General features: G+C 44.4%; 1 protein-coding gene across 1 annotated transcript in view; it reads right to left on the bottom strand.

The window, feature by feature from the left end:
* Positions 1-571: 571 nt before the first annotated feature.
* Positions 572-18735, bottom strand: part of THBS4 (thrombospondin 4) — a 40513-nt gene continuing 22349 nt past the window's right edge. The window contains exons 10-22 of the mRNA XM_068422032.1: positions 16247-16399; positions 14864-14968; positions 14527-14634; positions 12893-13052; positions 10622-10740; positions 9784-9836; positions 7935-8128; positions 7463-7641; positions 6483-6531; positions 6187-6383; positions 5488-5660; positions 3161-3300; positions 572-1150 (exon numbers count right to left, since the gene is read on the bottom strand). Of these exons, the coding sequence (XP_068278133.1) occupies positions 1089-1150; positions 3161-3300; positions 5488-5660; positions 6187-6383; positions 6483-6531; positions 7463-7641; positions 7935-8128; positions 9784-9836; positions 10622-10740; positions 12893-13052; positions 14527-14634; positions 14864-14968; positions 16247-16399 (1692 nt within the window). The 3' untranslated portion in view covers positions 572-1088. The remainder of the gene's footprint in view (positions 1151-3160; positions 3301-5487; positions 5661-6186; positions 6384-6482; positions 6532-7462; positions 7642-7934; positions 8129-9783; positions 9837-10621; positions 10741-12892; positions 13053-14526; positions 14635-14863; positions 14969-16246; positions 16400-18735) is intronic.

The following is an 18735-nucleotide window of genomic DNA, read 5'->3' on the forward strand; positions in this document are numbered from 1 at the left end:
CAACACCCTCCAGTCAGCTTTTTTGCTTTTACAGGATGTGATAGCGTTACTCATAGTTTTCAGGGAGTGGGAGGGCAGGGAGATCTAATATTCCTAGCAGAGGTCTGCCAAAGGTAACTAAGTCTCCAAAGGAGTTAAACTGCTCTAACAGAGATAAAACTTTCCTAGCAGGACCGGAAAGGTACTAAGAAGCCCTTGGCTTGGCCAGACAGCTCCCAACCACTTCATGCCTGGATGCAACCTGTTGTTTCCGACTGTCTTCGTTTAGCCCACTCACAAGGCTAAACAATAGCAGTTGTTCTATCACCCAATGTCCCAGCCGAGAAAGGGAATTGGGAAAAGGAAGGAGACTCGTAGGTTAAACTTTAAACAGATTTAATAAAATAAGGAAACCAATATCAATGCTAATACAAAACACACAAAATTATACTTAGCCCACAGAGTGGTGGCAAATGGCTCCAAGGATAGCAATTGTTGGGGAGGGGAGGGGAGGGGAGGGGAGGGGAGGGGAGGGGAGGGGAGGGGAGGGGAGGGGAGGGGAGGGGAGGGAGCCCCAGATCCCCAGCAAGCTTTCCCATTTATAGTGAACCTGACGTCAATGATACAGAATACACCTGTGGGCCAGCCTGGGTCAGCTGCCCTGGATTTAACTGCTAATGTGCTTGATCACCATACCACAGTTGGCCACAAACTGAAACAAAATGCAACAGAAAAGTGATTCTATAAATTTTATCCCCATAAAACCAGGACACTGACACATTCCAGATGATAAACAAAATTGCGCTTTCTTCTCCACCCTGCTCAATACTGCATCCAAAAATGGCAATAGATGCAACTTTTCCTGAGCATGTTTTAAGCAAGTGTAACACCATTACATGCTGCTCCCTAGATTTTATGGCAAATTTGAAAACAAGTGAAGCCCCAGTCTATATTGTCTTTAATTTTCACTTTTATAGAAAAAAAAAAGTGTGACATAGTCACATCAAAGAGAACAAGCTGCAGTGTGCACTCTTATAACAACAATCATATAAAGATTTAAGATACATTGTTTATTGTTTGCAATAGCAATGTTAGTTTGCTTTTCCTTCTTAAATATCACCAACACCAAATTGCTGAGCTTGAAATTCTTGAAAGTCCTCTGGGATGGTGTCTGAAAACAGGAAAGTATGCAAAAGTTGTTTAGTCTCTTCTGACAAAATCAAGGAGCACTTAAATTAATGAATTACCCACCTACTCTTTTAGGTAACATGCCTCCTCTTTTGTTTATACATTAAGAATAAACTGGGAATGTTTTCACTTTTAGCTGTACACCACTGAAAAGCACAGGGAGGCTAACAAGACAGCGAGTGCTACAGTGCCAGCCCATAATGGAGTACCATCAATCTCCAACTTGCATTTCCACCCAAAAACTCTGTGGCTTCCACTCTTATTTTTATTAAAAAATGCTGACCAGAAAGGCAGAAGTGGTTGTCTTGCTGTGCACCCCAGACACGTTTGTAGTGTCAGCGTCTTTATTTCTCATGTATCCTAATTCAACTTCCCTGTGATGGTTTCCCACGCCACAAAAAGGGACAGAAACATTAACCCAAGAACCGACAGTGACTGGTAGAAAACTGTCAGAATTGGCAAAGGGAGCAGGAGATGATGGGTCAATGTTGTAAGAGTAACTACAGTTCTGTTTGCAGCGTTGGGTTTGCAGTGTGTCTTTGCCAGACCCCAGAACGTTTTATCTGGAGAGCCACAGAGCTAACCGTAGAGCTAAAGCTGCAGCCAAAGATGGAGCCTCAGCAATGAAGCTCAACTGTGACCTCAGCTTTACTCTGATTATTTCCCCCCTGATGTAGGATAGGTAACTCTAAACCCAAAAAGGAAGTAACTGTACAAAAACACACAGTATATAGAAAAAAAGGGGTAAGGAAGTCCTCCGCTTTTTTGTTGATCACCTCTTTTTTTGAGGCTTGAAAATTCTTTTTAAGCTTTTTCTGCAACTGTAGGAACTTGTCTGAAATGAGAGCAGGGATACTTAGGGACTCGAGAGACTTCTTTCAGTGGGTTTCATTGACATACTGCAGTGCCTGCAGCAAAGCCACTGCCTGCTCACTGCTGGTAAAGAAGCTACAACTTCAGTGGCAGCTTTGAAACATGCTTTCTGGGAAACCACATATTGTTTGAGACTCTTATCAAGTAATTTTTAATTGTAAGTAGCACTGTCTAGAAGTTCTCCTGTTTAACCAGGAGAGCCAGGCCACCTAGACCTCCAAGCACCAGTCTAGGGGTACTGAGTGCCCAAGAACCAGAGTCCATCACTGGAACAACGCACAGAGCCAGGGTCTGGCCATGCAGTGGCTGTGTCCACTGCACACCTAGGCTGGGCCTTCTTGCACCCACAGAGAGCAGACAAGGAAACATTCCAACTTGGCTGGTAACTTACTTATTGTCCTAAGGCTGCCTTGGTCAGGTAGGGGTGGGTGCTGAGAGGAAAGGAGCAGCCACTCCAACCCCACTTCAAGCTAGCTGAACTGCTGCCAGGGCAGAAATACCCTGACATGATGAGCTGCTGTGTGAGTGATCAAGGTGTGAGTTATTCCATATAGCAGGAGATAAGGGTTAAGCTGCAAGGCTCTTACCCCAGGAGGAATGAGCCAGCACACTCCCACAGAGTCTGAGAGGGATTCCGCTGCGGGAGGAAGAGCGTCTTATGCTCTTGTCCTCTCACAGACAGGAGCAACTAGCAAATACACGAGTTACACTGATGCCTGGTGACTGATCCCACTGGCTCTCCAGATTCATTTCACCTTGTATGCAGAGCTCGAGGCATCCTACATACATGATGGCCTCAGTATATTGTGCGTGTACAATTCTCATGGCTGGATGGTTTTAAATAACGTTTCTAATTCTCCGATGACAGCTATACTACTTAGTTGGCACAATCTCTGCAGCAGAGTGACTGCTCTGGGAGGAGCGGTTGCGAGGTGTTAGTTCCCTTCTGGCTGGGCTGCAGTGTGCTGCTGGTGTCAGGGGAGGTGTTTCACAGCTGTGAATAACTTGTAAATTGAAAGCAAAGAAAAGGATGCAAAATGGCTTAATTGAACAGCCACCCTACCAGCTCTTCATGGTCGCTTGCTAGTTGTTAGCTAAAATGACATAAGAGCAACGTTACCATTGCAGCGATATTTCAGGTTGGACCAAATAATGTTTTCCTGAGAGAAGCAGAAAACTCCAAGCCGTCCTCCACGCATGGTGGTGTCTATAGTTACACCAGAGTCTGCCACTAGGTCAGAGCCTTCATAAAATCTTGCCCTTAATGAAAGCAAACAGAAGCTCTATTAGGTCTTTTCCAAGGCTGCAATATTCATAAAGATAATTTTGTTATCCATGGTGACTCTAGCCTTGGACATGCTATCCTCCCATCCCGCCCAGGGGAGAAAAAGCAGTTAAGGTAGCTCTTGTGTAGGCTGGGAACTGGAGCAATGCTGCATGCTGGCAAGACCTGGGCAGAGAGGGTGTTTTGGTGGTTGTTGTTTTACACATCCTACAAAAGCCCTGGAATGTTTTTTCCTGTAGTCAGTCAGGCTGAGAACTTTAACACTTGAAAATTTCCACAGTCAATAGTTATAGGAGAAAGGGAGAACCAGATTAGATCGGTTGAAACAGGCCAGATGGATATTGTCTCACACAGTTTGAAGGTAAACTTTTTTTTTTTTAAAAAAAAATAGGCGAAGTTTCAAACAAACCTTTTGGAATCTTAAACTTGACTGTGACAGTTCTTTAAAAATGTGAATATGATCAATTCCAGGAACAGTTTTGATGATCTGGCATCTTCTTGTTAGAAGACCCATTGGCAAATTCCCAAATAGCTCTGGGAACAGCTGAGCCCTGCCAGCTCCCCAGCATGTGCCCTGTGCTGAGGGCATGAGCGGGACCACGCTGGAGCCAGCTGAGCTGTTGCAGTGCTGCCTTCACCAAGTCCTCAGCCTCTGGGGTACTGGGTAAATGACTTAGAAGATGATGAGCCTGGAGGGCCCTGTTTGGGATGAGGATGGTGCTGGTCTGACAGGCAAGAAAATAGCAAGTGGTGAAGGCAAAGAAAGTTCCTGTGTCTTTTCATAAAAGAAGGAAAAAAATGCAATTCCTGTTATGTTCCTGAGTTTATTTCCTGATTTGCTGAGGCAGTTCAAAAGTCTCTGTACAATGAACAGAACTTGAGGTCTTTCAAATTTCTGTGGGAGAGACTGGCTCAAGTGACTTTTTCCTAGGCTTCCTTGAAGCCTCAGAAGACCTTTGTGAGACACATTATAGTCTGCGGCACCTGGCCTAAACAGACCACAGTGAGATGTGGACACAGAGCTGGCAGAGGTTCGCTTTAGGCCTGGCTGCCTTTAGTTTTTGAAGGATTTTGAAGGACACTGACTTTGACACCTTTCCCAGTTGCAGGGGGTATTAATTAGGCTGGCTAGAGAGACTGCAACCACAGGCAGATGTTTGCTCATGAAGCAGCTTCACAAACAGCTTGGTCTAAACAAAAGTTGCCACCCAGGATCTATTCACTAATGCCCTGTGGCTGGTACACAGTAATTGACAGTATACATGTTCTTAATCCATTTTAGCATAAAGTCAAACATGTTCCAATTACCGCTGAAGATGATGCTCTGCACCAGAGAAGTGGAATAATTATACCATCAAGTTACTGCATCTCAACTACAGGGTGGTGATTTTTTGAAGAACAACTGACTTACCTGTATTCCTGTTCTATTATAAGGTTGCAAAACCTGAGCTGATGATGCCAGAGCAGTTTATTTTTTGCATTTTATGCCAAAGCAGTTTATTTTTTGCATTTTAACATCAACCTTGATCTACAAGTACAATTCCTGCTGATCTGTATGTTGCAGAGTGAAACGTTTCCTCCTGAATGGTGAATTTTTTTAAAAATAATTTTTTTTTTCAGAATAACAAAATAAGAATAGATAACATAGCTTTGACAAACTTTCTGAATATATACTGTGTGATCTCAAATCTATCACCTCAGGATAAGTACTGATCTTAGTTAGGATCACAGCCTTTAAGTGGACAACTTTTATTAATTCTGTTATCCCAGAATATGTAAATGAACTATCACAATGCCAACAAAAATATTCTAAAAGATCAAAATCAAGAAATTTTTACATGTATTGTTTTTCAGATCAATGGCCAATAGTAGCTTGGAAAACAAGGTATTAAAGCCAGAAAAGGGCTTATTAGGGTAGGGCACAGTTACAGCAGCAGGATGGTAGAAAACTTCAGTTACAAACAGGCTTAGCTTGGAACTGTCTTTCCTAGGAAAATAACTGCAGGCTGAATTTCAGAAGTCTAACCCATTACAAGGCTTCATCAGTACAAAGCCCAGACATATTATAAATTCTCAGATAATCATCTGAATTAGGTGTTGAGAAACAACAGTTCAGGCAGACATGTATCTATACTCACCTTATCCATCCTTTCCTCTCTTACCTGATATAACCGATCTGGGGTCTGTGCTGCAAGAACCAGCGGTAGGAGACTTTGTCTTTCCACCCTACATTTCGTGGGTCCTTCCACAGCAGCCTGACCTGATCACTGGTGTCCCCCGTGTGCCAGAGGGAGTTGCGGAGGTGCTCGCCAGGGCCTGTCTTGGATTTCACAGCCTGCAGAAATACAATTTTCTAATGCTGACCACAGAGAAATGTCACTTTCAGGAGCTCTAAATCTTTTTGTAGCAGGGAGCAGGTCTGCAGAAGCCCCCTCCCTCCTGCTCACAAGCCCCTAACTTCTCTTGCATCACCACAGCCACTGCTTGCATGGAAAAATGTCTGAGTACCTGGACCAAGAAGGAGGCAATTTGACCAATTACAGTCAGAGCACAATGAGAGCAGGCTAAATGCTCCAGCTGATGAGCAGGGGCAAGACTGGAGGTGAAGTTCCTTAAAATATGGTGCTATTAAAAGGGCTGTGTGGCAGCCACCTGACTTAGCAGTTTTGACACCTGTCGCAGGGAGAAAACAGCAGTCAGGCAGCACGGCCCACATGCAGTGCGATGGCTTGGCCAATGCATGGCATGCTGGCTTAGCCCATGGCAGTCAGATGGTGGTGTGCCATGGCCAACACATGGCAGGGTGGCATAGTCAGGCTGTGGTGACCACTGTGTCCCCAGCTAGGAGCCACGACCAGTACCTTTAGCTGAATGCCAGGCTCTGCAACAGCTCTGAAGGGAGTCGCTTGCCAGTACGTCTGTTCAGTCTGTTTCCACATTACCACATAGAAGCTAGAGCTGTCTTGATAACCAAAAATAAAGCCAGCGTAGTCATCATCTGTCACCGTGTTCACATGAAAAGTGCCCTCAAAGTCAACGCCATTAAAAGCTGTGTAACCTGAGGATACACGCAGGTTAAAAACAACTCTGCAGAAAATGCTTTCACAGGCTGTAAGTTTTCTGCTGTAAAACTTGAATCTCAGAAGAGAGTACATACCAACAGCAAGGCCAGGATCGCTGTTCATAGTCTGCACAATTTCCATGCCCTGCAAGAGTAAATTAAGAGTGGTTAGCATGCATGACAAGCTGGGTTGGATAAGCCTGGCAGCCTCTTCTGGCCTCCCTCTAGCACCCCCTCTAGCCATCTCCTCCGTTTGCTCACATAGTGTCTCTAACACTTGTAGCTCTGAATTAAAATGAGAACTATAATCAAATACTAATGTTTCATCTGCTTGAGTGCCCCGAGTCAGGAAGGATTTTTCTTTTCCCATTGCAAAATTGGCCATACTGGTACTCTGATACTTTCTTTCCCTACCCCAGTGTTCTTCTGGAAGTCACTGAACCTGGCCAGAACTGGGTATGAGACTGGGGGCAGGGGGGTGGGGGAAAGAGGGCTGGGAGGGGGAAGAGAGCTTTTCCTAGGCTTAGCTCATACGGTTTTATCATGGAGTTCAGGATTAAACTGACTGCCAGGACTGGGTTAAGGAAGGTGTATACATCTCAGCTGGCTTGGCAGAGACTTTGGCAATGGGAATCAATTGCACATTCTTTGTGACTCAGAACACATTAGCCTCCTGAAGGCTAAAATCTGTTAGTGTGAATAAGTTATTGGACTCCATCTAGGACTAAATGCTCTGCTATACAGCAGGTCAGACTTTCAAATTCTGGGAAGGATTCATGAAACTGGTTGCTACAGAAATATTTCAATAGGATGACACGAAAGTCTCATGTTTGCCTTCTTGGCAGCAGTGAAATCCACCCAGAACAAGCTGTCCAGCCTGTAGTTATTTTATGTTATTAGGAGCATCATATGTTAAAAGAAAGTTCCTTTATTATAACTCTTGTAAAATAGTCAGCCAACCAACAGCTTCCACTTTTCACTTGATTGCCGGAGGTCCAGCAATTACAGACACAGTTTTACTGTGGTTTTCAAATGATCTTTCTCAGACAGGTAAGAAAAAACAGATGTATTTTTACCTGGTTCAAAACCACCCAGTTGGGATCAATCTGCGCATCCCCCTCAGGGTCCAGCACCACTGTCTGATAGGCCCTGAAGTCTGTCAAGGTGATCTCTGCGTTCTCAGGGCACACATCGATCTGATCAATCACTGTATCCTGGTCAAAATCAGACTCGCAGATATCCCCGACTCCATCACCTGAATGCATCAGAGAAGTGAAAGCAGATTTATGGTGCAGCATGTAGCCACATCGAGACACTGGATCAGGGTGTCTGAGAAGCAGGTGGAGTCTCAGCCCCGATGGCCAACAGTGCCCAGAGAGGGGACCTGAGGACCTCTGCTTTGGCCAAAGGGCCCCTGTGTGTTGGGGTCCCTCCTGGGATGAATGTATTCACATGTGGTGACTGTGTCGGATCCTGGTGCACATGTGTAATGCCTGGAGAAGGATCTAATGCCTAAGCACCAAAATGGCTAGAGAAGGCCCATCTTACCATTATCATCTTCCTGCCCTGGGTTGGGGACCAGCCTGCAGTTGTCAGGGCCTGGGGGCAAAAGGTCAGGAATGCCATCGTTATCATCATCCTCGTCACACTCGTCACCCAGTCCATCCTTATCCGTGTCCAGCTGGGAGCTGTTAATGATGGTGGGGCAATTGTCTGTGCTGTCCTGGTGCCCATCGCCATCGCTACACCCACAGAGACAAAAAGAAATGGCACACCAGCATCAGCTCCTGACTCTACATGGGGCACAGCACAGGTACCCGAGCGGGAAACACTTGAGGCACTCCCAGAGCTGGAAACAGACCAGTGGGGCACCATGACCTGGAGTTGCTCAGAGGGCTGAACAGGAAGCAGATGAGGAACAAACAGAGACTGTATGATAAAGTAGCAGGAAGATGAAGGCTAAGCCTGGGGCTATAAAGATACTCAGATAAGGAAAAGAAAAAGAAGCCTTACATGGAGTGGGAAAAGATAACAGAGCCCAAGATCGAAAACGACATCCACTCCTAAAGGGCATGTAAGGCATATCCAACAAGTGCAGTGTCACCAATTGAAAGGCACCCAGGAGACAGCAAGAGCTCAGCAGCTGGTGTTCCTTGTCACACGTTGTCCACAAGTGTCTTGGTGCTCATGAACGTGCAGGTGTGAGTGTGAATGAAAATTTATGGGAGGCTCTGCATGAGCACCTGAAATCAGACTTGCTTAAAAACAAGCACCACTTTCACCTTCCTGCATAGCCAGTTTTGTTACATTACAGTCCCACCGGGGAGCTGTGCAGTAAGAAATAGAAGAGTAAGTCTGTAGCTCCCTAGCACCCCTCCAGCCCATGGCCACATCAGCTGGTTACGGTGAAGAGTCACCAGGAACAGGGACACAGGCTATAGAAAAGGGTTTGAGAAGTTATGGGGTGGCTGCATTGTCTCTACACGCCAACAGTTAAGTGCATCTGTGCAAAAAAATGGCCTGAAGGCCTGAAGTCAGGTGCATTTTGTACACACACCATAAACAAAATGGTTTCTGGTGATAAGCAGGCATCTTTCCCCTCAATAGCTTTTTGCCTAGTGCAGGCAGAGCAGAAGTGACATACAGCCAAATTAAGGCAGTGCTGCAGCTTATAGCTATGCATATTCCCACCTATCTCTCCCTGCTTAAGAAAGGTGCTTTAATTTTAGGTTAGAGCAACTAATGTTTGCACATTCTTGAGATAAAATGCAATGAGGACCATGCACATATATCGTCTATTGCAAGGTTAACCTCAGGCAGAGCTACAGCATTTCTACCAGGAAATGCTTTATACACATTCGTTAGGTTTTGAGGTAAAAAAAAGAAAACATGTCCTTTTTTAAAACAGGAAAAAACAAGGCCATATCTTCTTAAGAGTAAAACAGCTCCCAACTGGGTGCCTTGGCAGCTACTGGCCCAAGACCAGGAATGCTGCCTGTGGAGGCAGGGAAGCAGGCTCCCTGCGCTTATCGTCCCAGACAGCAGCACCCACCAACGACAGACCTTGTAGACATCTGCAGCTGGTGAAATACTGTGCCGGCACAGGATTTATCACTTCCCTTTCCTCTTGCTTTAAGTGAGGAGCACAGGGTAGGACTTGCCACCCACAAAGCTGGTTATGCAGAAGCTGCTGCCAGCTACTGCTACAGGGAAGTGAACCAACAAGGCTGATAAATAGTAACATCTGTTTTGGAATAACGTCTTTTTGAGGAGGTACTGGAATTAAATCCAGGCTAGTTTGAGGGATTACAGCTCTCCAAGAATCAGCAGAATGCTTCAGCTCAAGACTAGCCACTTCCACTTCCCTGCTGCTGTTACAAGCCACAACACAGCATACCTGTCCTGATTGGTATCGCAGGAATCTCCAACCAGGTCATTGTCAACATCCGACTGCAAAAGGACACAGAGAAAGTTCCAGTATCAGCTGCTGAGAGCATCTATTAAAATGGCAGTATTAAACCAAAACACAACCAAATCAAATGCAATTAAAAGAAAAGCATGGAAAAACATCTGTTTTACAAAACATATTTTCTTGTTTGCATCATCCATCTAACCAAAAAGTCAGTTTCATTAAAGGGAAAAAAACAGATGATGAATAAACAGGGTTAAACTTGATTGGAGCAGTTCAAGCAAGATGAGTGTTCCTCTACTATGGGAAATAAGTATCCCTCATTTCTAAGCAAGGTTGACTTCTTAAGCAGGTTTAAAAATCTACCACGTTTCTCTAAAGTTTCCAGCATTTTTTGTTAGTCACAGGAACTTAATCAGAATTCAAAACATATGAAAACTCTCACTGACTTCTCACCTAGAGCAGTGAAAATTTTGCTAAATAAGGACACCAGGATTTTGTCCTAATTAAAAAAATACCAAGTGTAACTAAATCATACCACTCTGTGGAGTCCAGCATTGGACTCTGTGGGACTGGAGCATACCCACATTTCAGAGCATGACAACAGAAGATACTGGCAAGGCAGAAGTGCTAACAACATCCCAGGCTATGAGAATACACCTGGTGGCTCCCCTTTCCCACGTCAGGAGAGTCTGAAGCTCCATAAATGCCTACTGTTAAAAGATAAACACTGTGGCTGCATGGACTGCCTCATCCTCTTGCATCGTTTTGGACCTCAGCAGTCCCTCTCCCTAAACAAGGATATTTTTTCCTTCTGCCTGCTAACCTGGTTTGGGTTGCTGATTGTAGGGCAGCTGTCACAAGCATCACCAACACCGTCATTATCCTTGTCCTCCTGGTCTTGGTTGGGGATCCTCTGGCAATTATCCAAAATGTTCTTAATACCTAGGAAAAAGTGGATTAGATGTGAGTTAAAAACAATTCCCATATTTGTTGTTGGACAACATAAACATCAAGAACAGTAAAGACACTATTCCTTTTCAGCAACTACTTAATCTTGCAATGACATTATAAGACTGCACAGCAAATCTTTCTTATGTGTGCAGCCATTCATTTAAAAGAAGTTAGAGACATCTTGCTAAAGAACAGCTTTCAACCCCATCACACACACATCATTAATTACACACAATTCACAGAATCACAGAATCACAGAATCAACCAGGTTGGAAAAGACCTCAGGGATCATCGAGTCCAACCGTTGCCCTGACACCACCCTGTCGACTAGACCATGGCACTAAGTGCCATGTCCAGTCTTTTCTTAAACACATCCAGAGATGGTGACTCCACCACCTCCCTGGGCAGCCCATTCCGATGTCTAATAACCCTTTCTGAAAAGAAATTCTTCCTAATGTCCAACCTGAACCTCCCTGGCGAAGCTTGAGGCTGTGTCCTCTTGTCCTATCGCTAGTTGCCCGGGAGAAGAGGCCAACTCCCACTTCACTACAACCTCCCTTCAGGTAGTTGTAGACTGCAATAAGGTCACCTCTGAGTCTCCTCTTCTCCAGGCTAAACAGCCCCAGCTCCCTCAGCCGTTCCTCGTAGGTCAGACCCTCCAGACCCTTCACCAGCTTGGTCGCCCTCCTCTGGACTCGCTCCAACACCTCAACATCTTTCTAGAAGTGCAGGGCCCAGAACTGGACACAGTACTCAAGATGCGGCCTCACCAGTGCCGAGTACAGAGGGACGATCACTTCCCTAGACCGGCTGGCTACACTATTCCTAATAGAGGCCAGGATGCCATTGGCCTTCTTGGCCACCTGGGCACACTGCTGGCTCATGCTTAGCCGGCTGTCGATCAGCACCCCCAGGTCTCTTTCCACCGGGCCGCTTTCTAACCACTCTTCCCCCAGCCTGTAGCGCTGCATGGGGTTGTTGTGGCCGAAGTGTAAGACCCGGCACTTGTTCTTGTTGAACCTCATGCCGTTGGTCTCGGCCCATCTATCTAACCTGTCCAGATCCCTCTGTAGGGCCTTCCTACCCTCCAGCAGATCCACACTCCCACCCACCTTGGTGTCATCTGCAAATTTACTGAGGGTGCACTCAATCCCTACGTCTAGATCATCTATAAAGATATTGAACAGCACCGGCCCCAGAACTGAGCCCTGGGGAACACCGCTAGTGACCGACCGCCAGTTGGACTTTGCCCCATTCACCACCACTCTCTGGGCTCGGCCATCCAGCCAGTTTTTAACCCATCGAAGAGTCCACCCATCCAAGCCCTGGGAAGCCAGTTTGTCTAGGAGGATGCTGTGGGAGACAGTGTCGAATGCCTTACTGAAGTCTAGATAGACTACATCCACAGCCCTGCCCTCATCTACTAAGTGGGTCACTTGGTCTTAGAAGGAGACCAGGTTAGTCAAGCAGGACCTGCCTTTCATGAATCCATGTTGGCTGGCCCCGATGCCCCGATTGTCCTGCATGTGCCGTGTAATGGCACTCAGGATGATCTGTTCCATCACCTTGCCTGGCACCGAGGTCAGGCTGACAGGCCTATAGTTCCCTGGATCATCCTTCCGACCCTTCTTGTAGATGGGTGTTACATTTGCTAATTTCCAGTCAGCTGGAACTTCTCCAGTTAACCAGGACTGCCGGTAGATAATAGAGAGTGGTTCACTCTACCCTGTTCCTGTATCACAGCTTACAGGATGGGATGTTTCATCTTTGTTATTACATTTGAAGAGTTGTGATTTTTTCACTTTTTCAAGCCTCCTACAGCAATGAAAATAATCCATTATGTAGCTCTTGGGCTTCTGAGACAGGCAGCAGTTGGGTACTCTGGGACCTGTTTGCACATTTAAGGAATTACTGAATGACCAACGACCTTAACTTATAAATGAAACATGGCTTGGTTTAGCTGTTACAGTGTTCAGTGCTTCCAATAGAGGCTAAAAGATATATATTAATCTAAATTAAAAGGATTCCAAGCACATGTTTCATGAAGAAAGACACAGCTGGTGACAGGAAATCTCCTAACACATGGCACATTCTGGGCAAGTTTCAAGAACATCAGAGAAGCAAGAAGTGAAGAATTACCAACCATCTCCATCCATGTCATCATCACAAGCATCTCCTTTGCCATCACCATCTGTGTCCCTCTGGTCATTATTCAGGACATTGCGGCAGTTGTCACAAGCATCTCCAAAGATATCTTGGTCACCGTTTCTCTGGTTAACATTGGGAGCCAAGACACAGTTATCCTGCAAAAGACACAGATCCAAATCAGACACAAACCGGGCTCTGAATCTTTAATTCTACTTTACTGGATTTATATAACTCTTGTATTTATTTCTACTTTCACAAAAAATCATTACTGTGAGCAGTTTGATATTTTATGCAAATATTAGCTCTGGATCAGATTTCACTGGTTCCCTCAAAGCTCTGCTTTGAACCACACTGTGGGAACCCTAAACATAAACACCCAGTATCATAAGGCTTTATTTATAGCTTTGACTTTTGATTCTCATTTTGGATGCGTCCATGGTGAGTAACCTATTTTGGTGCCCACGTTTCCTTACATGGTCCTTCTCAAAAGCTGTAGTTCAGAGACCCTGACAGGGTTCGTAGATGCTCTCAGTGAAAGGCCGTTGCCCCCTTCTGGTAGAGACTCAAACCAAAGCTGAAACACTTGGAAAAACGGGATTTTTTTGATGCAAAAAGGTACAAATCCTCTTTTTTTTTTTGTCAGCCAAGCTGCTATTGACTCTCTAAGACCATCAGGAGGCATATGGAGAAAACTTTCGAAGTGGTGTAAACTTTCCTCTCCCATCTAGCACACTCATGACCTCATCCTCTTGCATAGGGAGGCAGAACAGAGCTTAGCCACAACACAGAAGTTACTTGATTGCGAAGGTGCTGAACCTGCATATATATTTACAGTTGAGGGAGGATTTAACATCTTTCCTTATAGAACATTAATAATACCAGTTGCTTCAAGCTACCATAATTTAGGGTTGGTCCCTGTGGCAAAACAGCCTGAGACAGACCTTCTGTGATTGCTAGTCTGCCCTAGATCCACGTGGACATTTGTACTCTGGATAGAGTGTTCTTGTTGTCTTCCTTGGAAGTGCATTAAGCAATACCACAGAAGGATTTTAATGTAGAACAGCAGGCATGTGAGGATATGGGATGAACACAAAAGAGCTTTCACAGTCTGAATTTATTCTCTGATGTATTCTGCAGTACTGTACCCACATGGAAACCTCTTTTGCTTTGAGAACATGATTCAAAGCTTTTTCAAGTTATTGGCAAGACACCCATTAATTTATCTGGGTTTTGGATCCCTCATGGAATGTGATGTCAGGTCAACCTGCTCTTTAAAAAGAAAGACACTAATGCAAGTGATGTTCCTGAAGGCCATGCTATGGGAGAGTGTGACAGAAGAACACAAGTTCTGTATACAAAAAGCTCTACAATTCAATACTAAAATATAATAATGGACCATACACTGCTGGAATTCAAGGCTGGGTGAGACAGCCTGGGATTTTTAGGTCTTATAATAGCGAGCATTATGTAAAAGAAAAACACAAGATTTAAGAGAGCTGCTGACAGTGACAGGTATGCGATAATCTCTGGCAAACAGTAGTGAGCCAGATTTCAAAATCACCGCCTATTGCAGTGATGTGAAATCCTTCTGTTTGCACACACCCCCGCACCCTGATCCATACACAGCACCTGCTCATTGGGAATGCCATCTCCATCCGCATCGTCGTCACACGCATCTCCAATCCCATCACCATCGGCATCTTCTTGTCCAGAGTTTGGGACAAATCTGCAATTGTCCTAGACAAAAAATGAGACATGTCTGGTCTTCTATGGGTAAACTGGATGCCTTCATAATTTGAATGACTTTTTCTATTATTTTTTTAGTTAATCAATTAATCAAATTAAATACAATTTATCCAGAGGAATTCAGTAACTTGAAAAAAGATTAATACAACTAGTCATGTTTCTTCCACTCTTCAGCCCTTCATGCTCTGAATTATTATAGGATTAAGAAAGAATTTCTTACCTTTCTGCAGTTTTCAGCAGAGCATGAGAGTTCTTCATTAGGGTAGCCATCAATGTCAACGTCTTTTCCGCAAACATAACCATCACCAGCCCAGCCAATGCCACACTATCAATAAAACACCATGGTAGTACTACCAAAAGGTTAATGAGTCACTGTAGCATGGAAATCCCACATCAATCTTGAAAACACTAACATACAGAAGCCATGGACAGACACAGAAGTACAACGAGGTACACTTCAGCGTCTCTCAATGTGGAAAGAAAATCTTTGTTTCAAGCTCTCTATATGTAGACACAGCTCGAAAGATGTTAAATGGAATGCATGCCTGCAACACCTAATGATTTCAGTGGGAGCTATAGATCTCTTTCAGACATTGGTCAAGAATCAATTTGCAGAATATGCCTAGCATCTCAGCAAGGGTTAGATGGGATGACTGTTTTGTTCAGTTTCTCAAAAATACATCTGCAACTAGAGTAAGTTTTAAGAGAAAACTGCGCTGACACTTACTAAGTTTGCAACAGCAAAGGAAGTGTATCTGCATACAAGTTTCTCCTAGATAATTAAATTGTTACTGTTTCAAACCAATGCCTAATTTGTGTTGTAACTGAAGATACATGTGTCAGACTCTGACCTCTCCTTAAAATGAGGACTTGCCTAACACAAGTATCTAGGCATCCTCCCATTATGGCATGGACTTAAAATACCCTAGATTATTCTTCTTCGAAATAGATGTACTTAAAAATGAGACCAAAGCAAGTCCCAGCAAAAGCACGCACTGTATCCAAATTTAGGACACCGGATTAGTCTCTTGCTTCCCCTTGCAAGCTGGCAAAACTAAGTAATATACTTCAGTTAGATTCTTACAATGAAAGTTCATATGCCACTTGGTGTTCCTCTGCTCCCACAGCTGGAAAGCACAGTACAGCCTACCTGTGCCTAAAATCTGTGGTCTCACTTGGAAAAAACACCATCTCTATCAGCAGGCAAACACTGGCACATTGGGTATGCAGAGAGGATCCCTACTCACAGCTATGTAGCTGAGCATCAGGAGAGGAGTTTGTCCTTGTGATGTCTTCTGTAGAGTGATACTTGACAGTCCTTTCTGAGGAGACTACAGAAAGTCTATAAAAGCCATTCCCAAAAGATCTAATTATACAGACACAGCAAATACAGTACATGAGTACGGCTGCCTTACAGACATGCTGCAAGAAGAAAACAACTGCAAGACAGACTCAGCCCTGTTATTTTCTTAGCTGGTCTGGGCCAGTGTGTCACAATCTGGTTAAAACACCCAACGGTATAAAATGACCAAAAAGACTTTCTCAGTTCCAGCCTAAAAAAGTCTACTTTTACCTGTACAAATGCATGAATTTATGAACTCACAATACATGTCACCTCTCCTCTCCTCTCCTCAATACAACGGGCATGGACACTGCATGGATTGAGGGCTCGATTTCTGCAGCTTCTCTCAGCCTGGCATCCCCTGGCTTGGTCTCCTGTATATCCTGGTTTACACTGGCCACACTGGTAAGACCCCTGTAAAACAAAAAGTTACCAGCCAGCCTTTTAACAGGACTTCTTTTTCTTTTAAAGTAAGCATGTGAGTGAGATTGATGTCACACTGCTTATGCTGTGCAAATATAGTTTTTCATCCATTGAGGCCTCTTGCACTGTGAACAAGCATTATTTTCTATGTGAAATTCAGGTTTGGCTCCCACAGTGCACGCTGGAAAACATGCTCAATTCTCACCTGTTTAGACCAGTCTTTTGTGAAGCCACAGAAAAGATATGTAGCAGCAAAAGCTTCTTCATGATGCCTTGTCCCTGGCAGCATCACTCTTGAGCGGCTTCCAGGTGGCCAAAACTTTGTGTAAAATTCTAAGCAGCACCTGCTTAATCAGATTGGATGCTCTTATTTCAGTGTAAAGCAGATCCATCAGTTTATCTAAACTCAGCTAGGCACTCTCTTTAATCAAGGAGAGACAAGAAAGTTCATCGTGTCTTTGCCCCATTTTATTTTTATAACATAAATGTTTTTAAGCAAATTTGAGCAAAATCTTGCTCTTCAGAAAAGAATTCAGGAGTTGAAGACACAGTTATCCTCATTTACACTGCAATAAGAACATCCATGTAACTTTTTGCAGTGGTTTACCTAGACACATATATATTTTATATTTGTGCCACTCTCTCGTGTAAACAAACACAGAACCACAGAATCACAGAATGTTATGGATTGGAAGGGACCTCGAAAGATCATCTAGTCCAATCCCCCTAACACAAAGGAGCTAAGCCAAGGAATCTCGGTGTGTGCTGGGATAATCACTGCATGAGATATAAATGGATAAATGATGGTACGAAGGGGTCTTTAGGCATGTAATGTGGCTTTTTTCTCTATCTAACATGTAGATTTGTAACCTATGGCATAAAGGTTAATTGAAAACAATCTTTTTTCCTTATAGAGAATAATTATTTTTGACATGTCAAGGAACAGAAACAGGCAGGTCTCTGACAAATTGTGCATCCATCCCTTTGTGAAACTGAGACGCTTCACACAAATTCACTCTACCCCATACAAAGCCTGTTGGAGGAACTGTTCAGGACTGTGCCAGTCCACCATGATAGATAGATATATTTACTACCCAACTGGGCATTATTTTTGTCCTCTGTTCCTAGCTTCATTCCAAATTTTACCTCTGTGCTGTCTGCATACTTTCAGGCTGAAGATGAAGATATACAGATGACTGAAGAGTAAAATAATGACTGGGCCACGCAAATGGTATGGCCTATGTAACACATACCAGCCCATGCACTTTCTCCTAATGGACGCCAGGGTAATATCTTCTGTAGTCTGCTGAATTTGCTCAGTATATTCTGTCCTATATCAAGTCCCGGTATGCATTAAAATAGCCTTTAAGGCAGCACTTCCAGACCAAACTGTTTCTAAAGGGAGTCATGACTAAAAAACCCGCTCCGCTCTGTTCTGACAGATGGCAGGCCACTTGTTGCCATCTGCAAACAGGGCACAATGGCCTCCTGAAAAGGACTAGTCACGTCTAGTCGTGGAATAAGATACAACATGTGACAGAAATGTTCATGATATTAAAAAAAAAAAAAAAGAAACATATTGAACAGTGAAAGCAGTCCTAGAAAAACAAGGTTATTCACCAGGGAAGCACACCTCTTCGAACACTACTGGTAGCCTCAACGATACCTAGCTGCAAAAAGGACCACCTTTACACCTGCAGGATACTTCTAACCCTTCTCTTGTTATGGAGAAAGCCTGCTCTGTGCAGCCAGCTATAGCAGAACAGTATTTGACAGTGGCATAAGTGTCATACAGTGTCACACCAGGACAACCAAGTGATCAGGCCCGGTCAGCATGGGTTTATGAAAGGCAGGTCCTGCTTGACTAACCAGACAAGGTGACCCACTTAGTGGATGAGGGAAAGGCTCTGGATGTTGTTTAGCTGGACTTTAGTAAAGCCTTTGACACTGTTTCCCACAGCACTCTCCTGGAGAATCTGGCTGCTCGTGGCTTGGAGGAATACTCTTTGCTGGGTAAAAAACTGTCTGGTTGGCCAGGCTCAAAAAGTTGTGGTGAATGGAGTTAAATCCAGTTGGTGGACAGTCACAAGTGGTGTTCCCCAGGGCTCAGTACTGGGGCCAGTTCTCTTTAATATCTTTATCAATGATCTAGACGAGGGGATCGAGTGCACCCTCAGTAAGTTCACAGATGACACCAAGTTGGGCGGGAGTGTTGATCTGCTTGAGGGTAGGAAGGCTCTGCAGAGGGATCTGGACAGGCTGGATCAATGGACTGAGGCCAATTGTATGAGGTTCAACAAGGCCAAGTGCCAGGTCCTGCAGCTGGG

This window comes from Nyctibius grandis, chromosome Z (genome assembly GCF_013368605.1).
Source record: "Nyctibius grandis isolate bNycGra1 chromosome Z, bNycGra1.pri, whole genome shotgun sequence".
Taxonomy (NCBI): domain Eukaryota; kingdom Metazoa; phylum Chordata; class Aves; order Nyctibiiformes; family Nyctibiidae; genus Nyctibius; species Nyctibius grandis.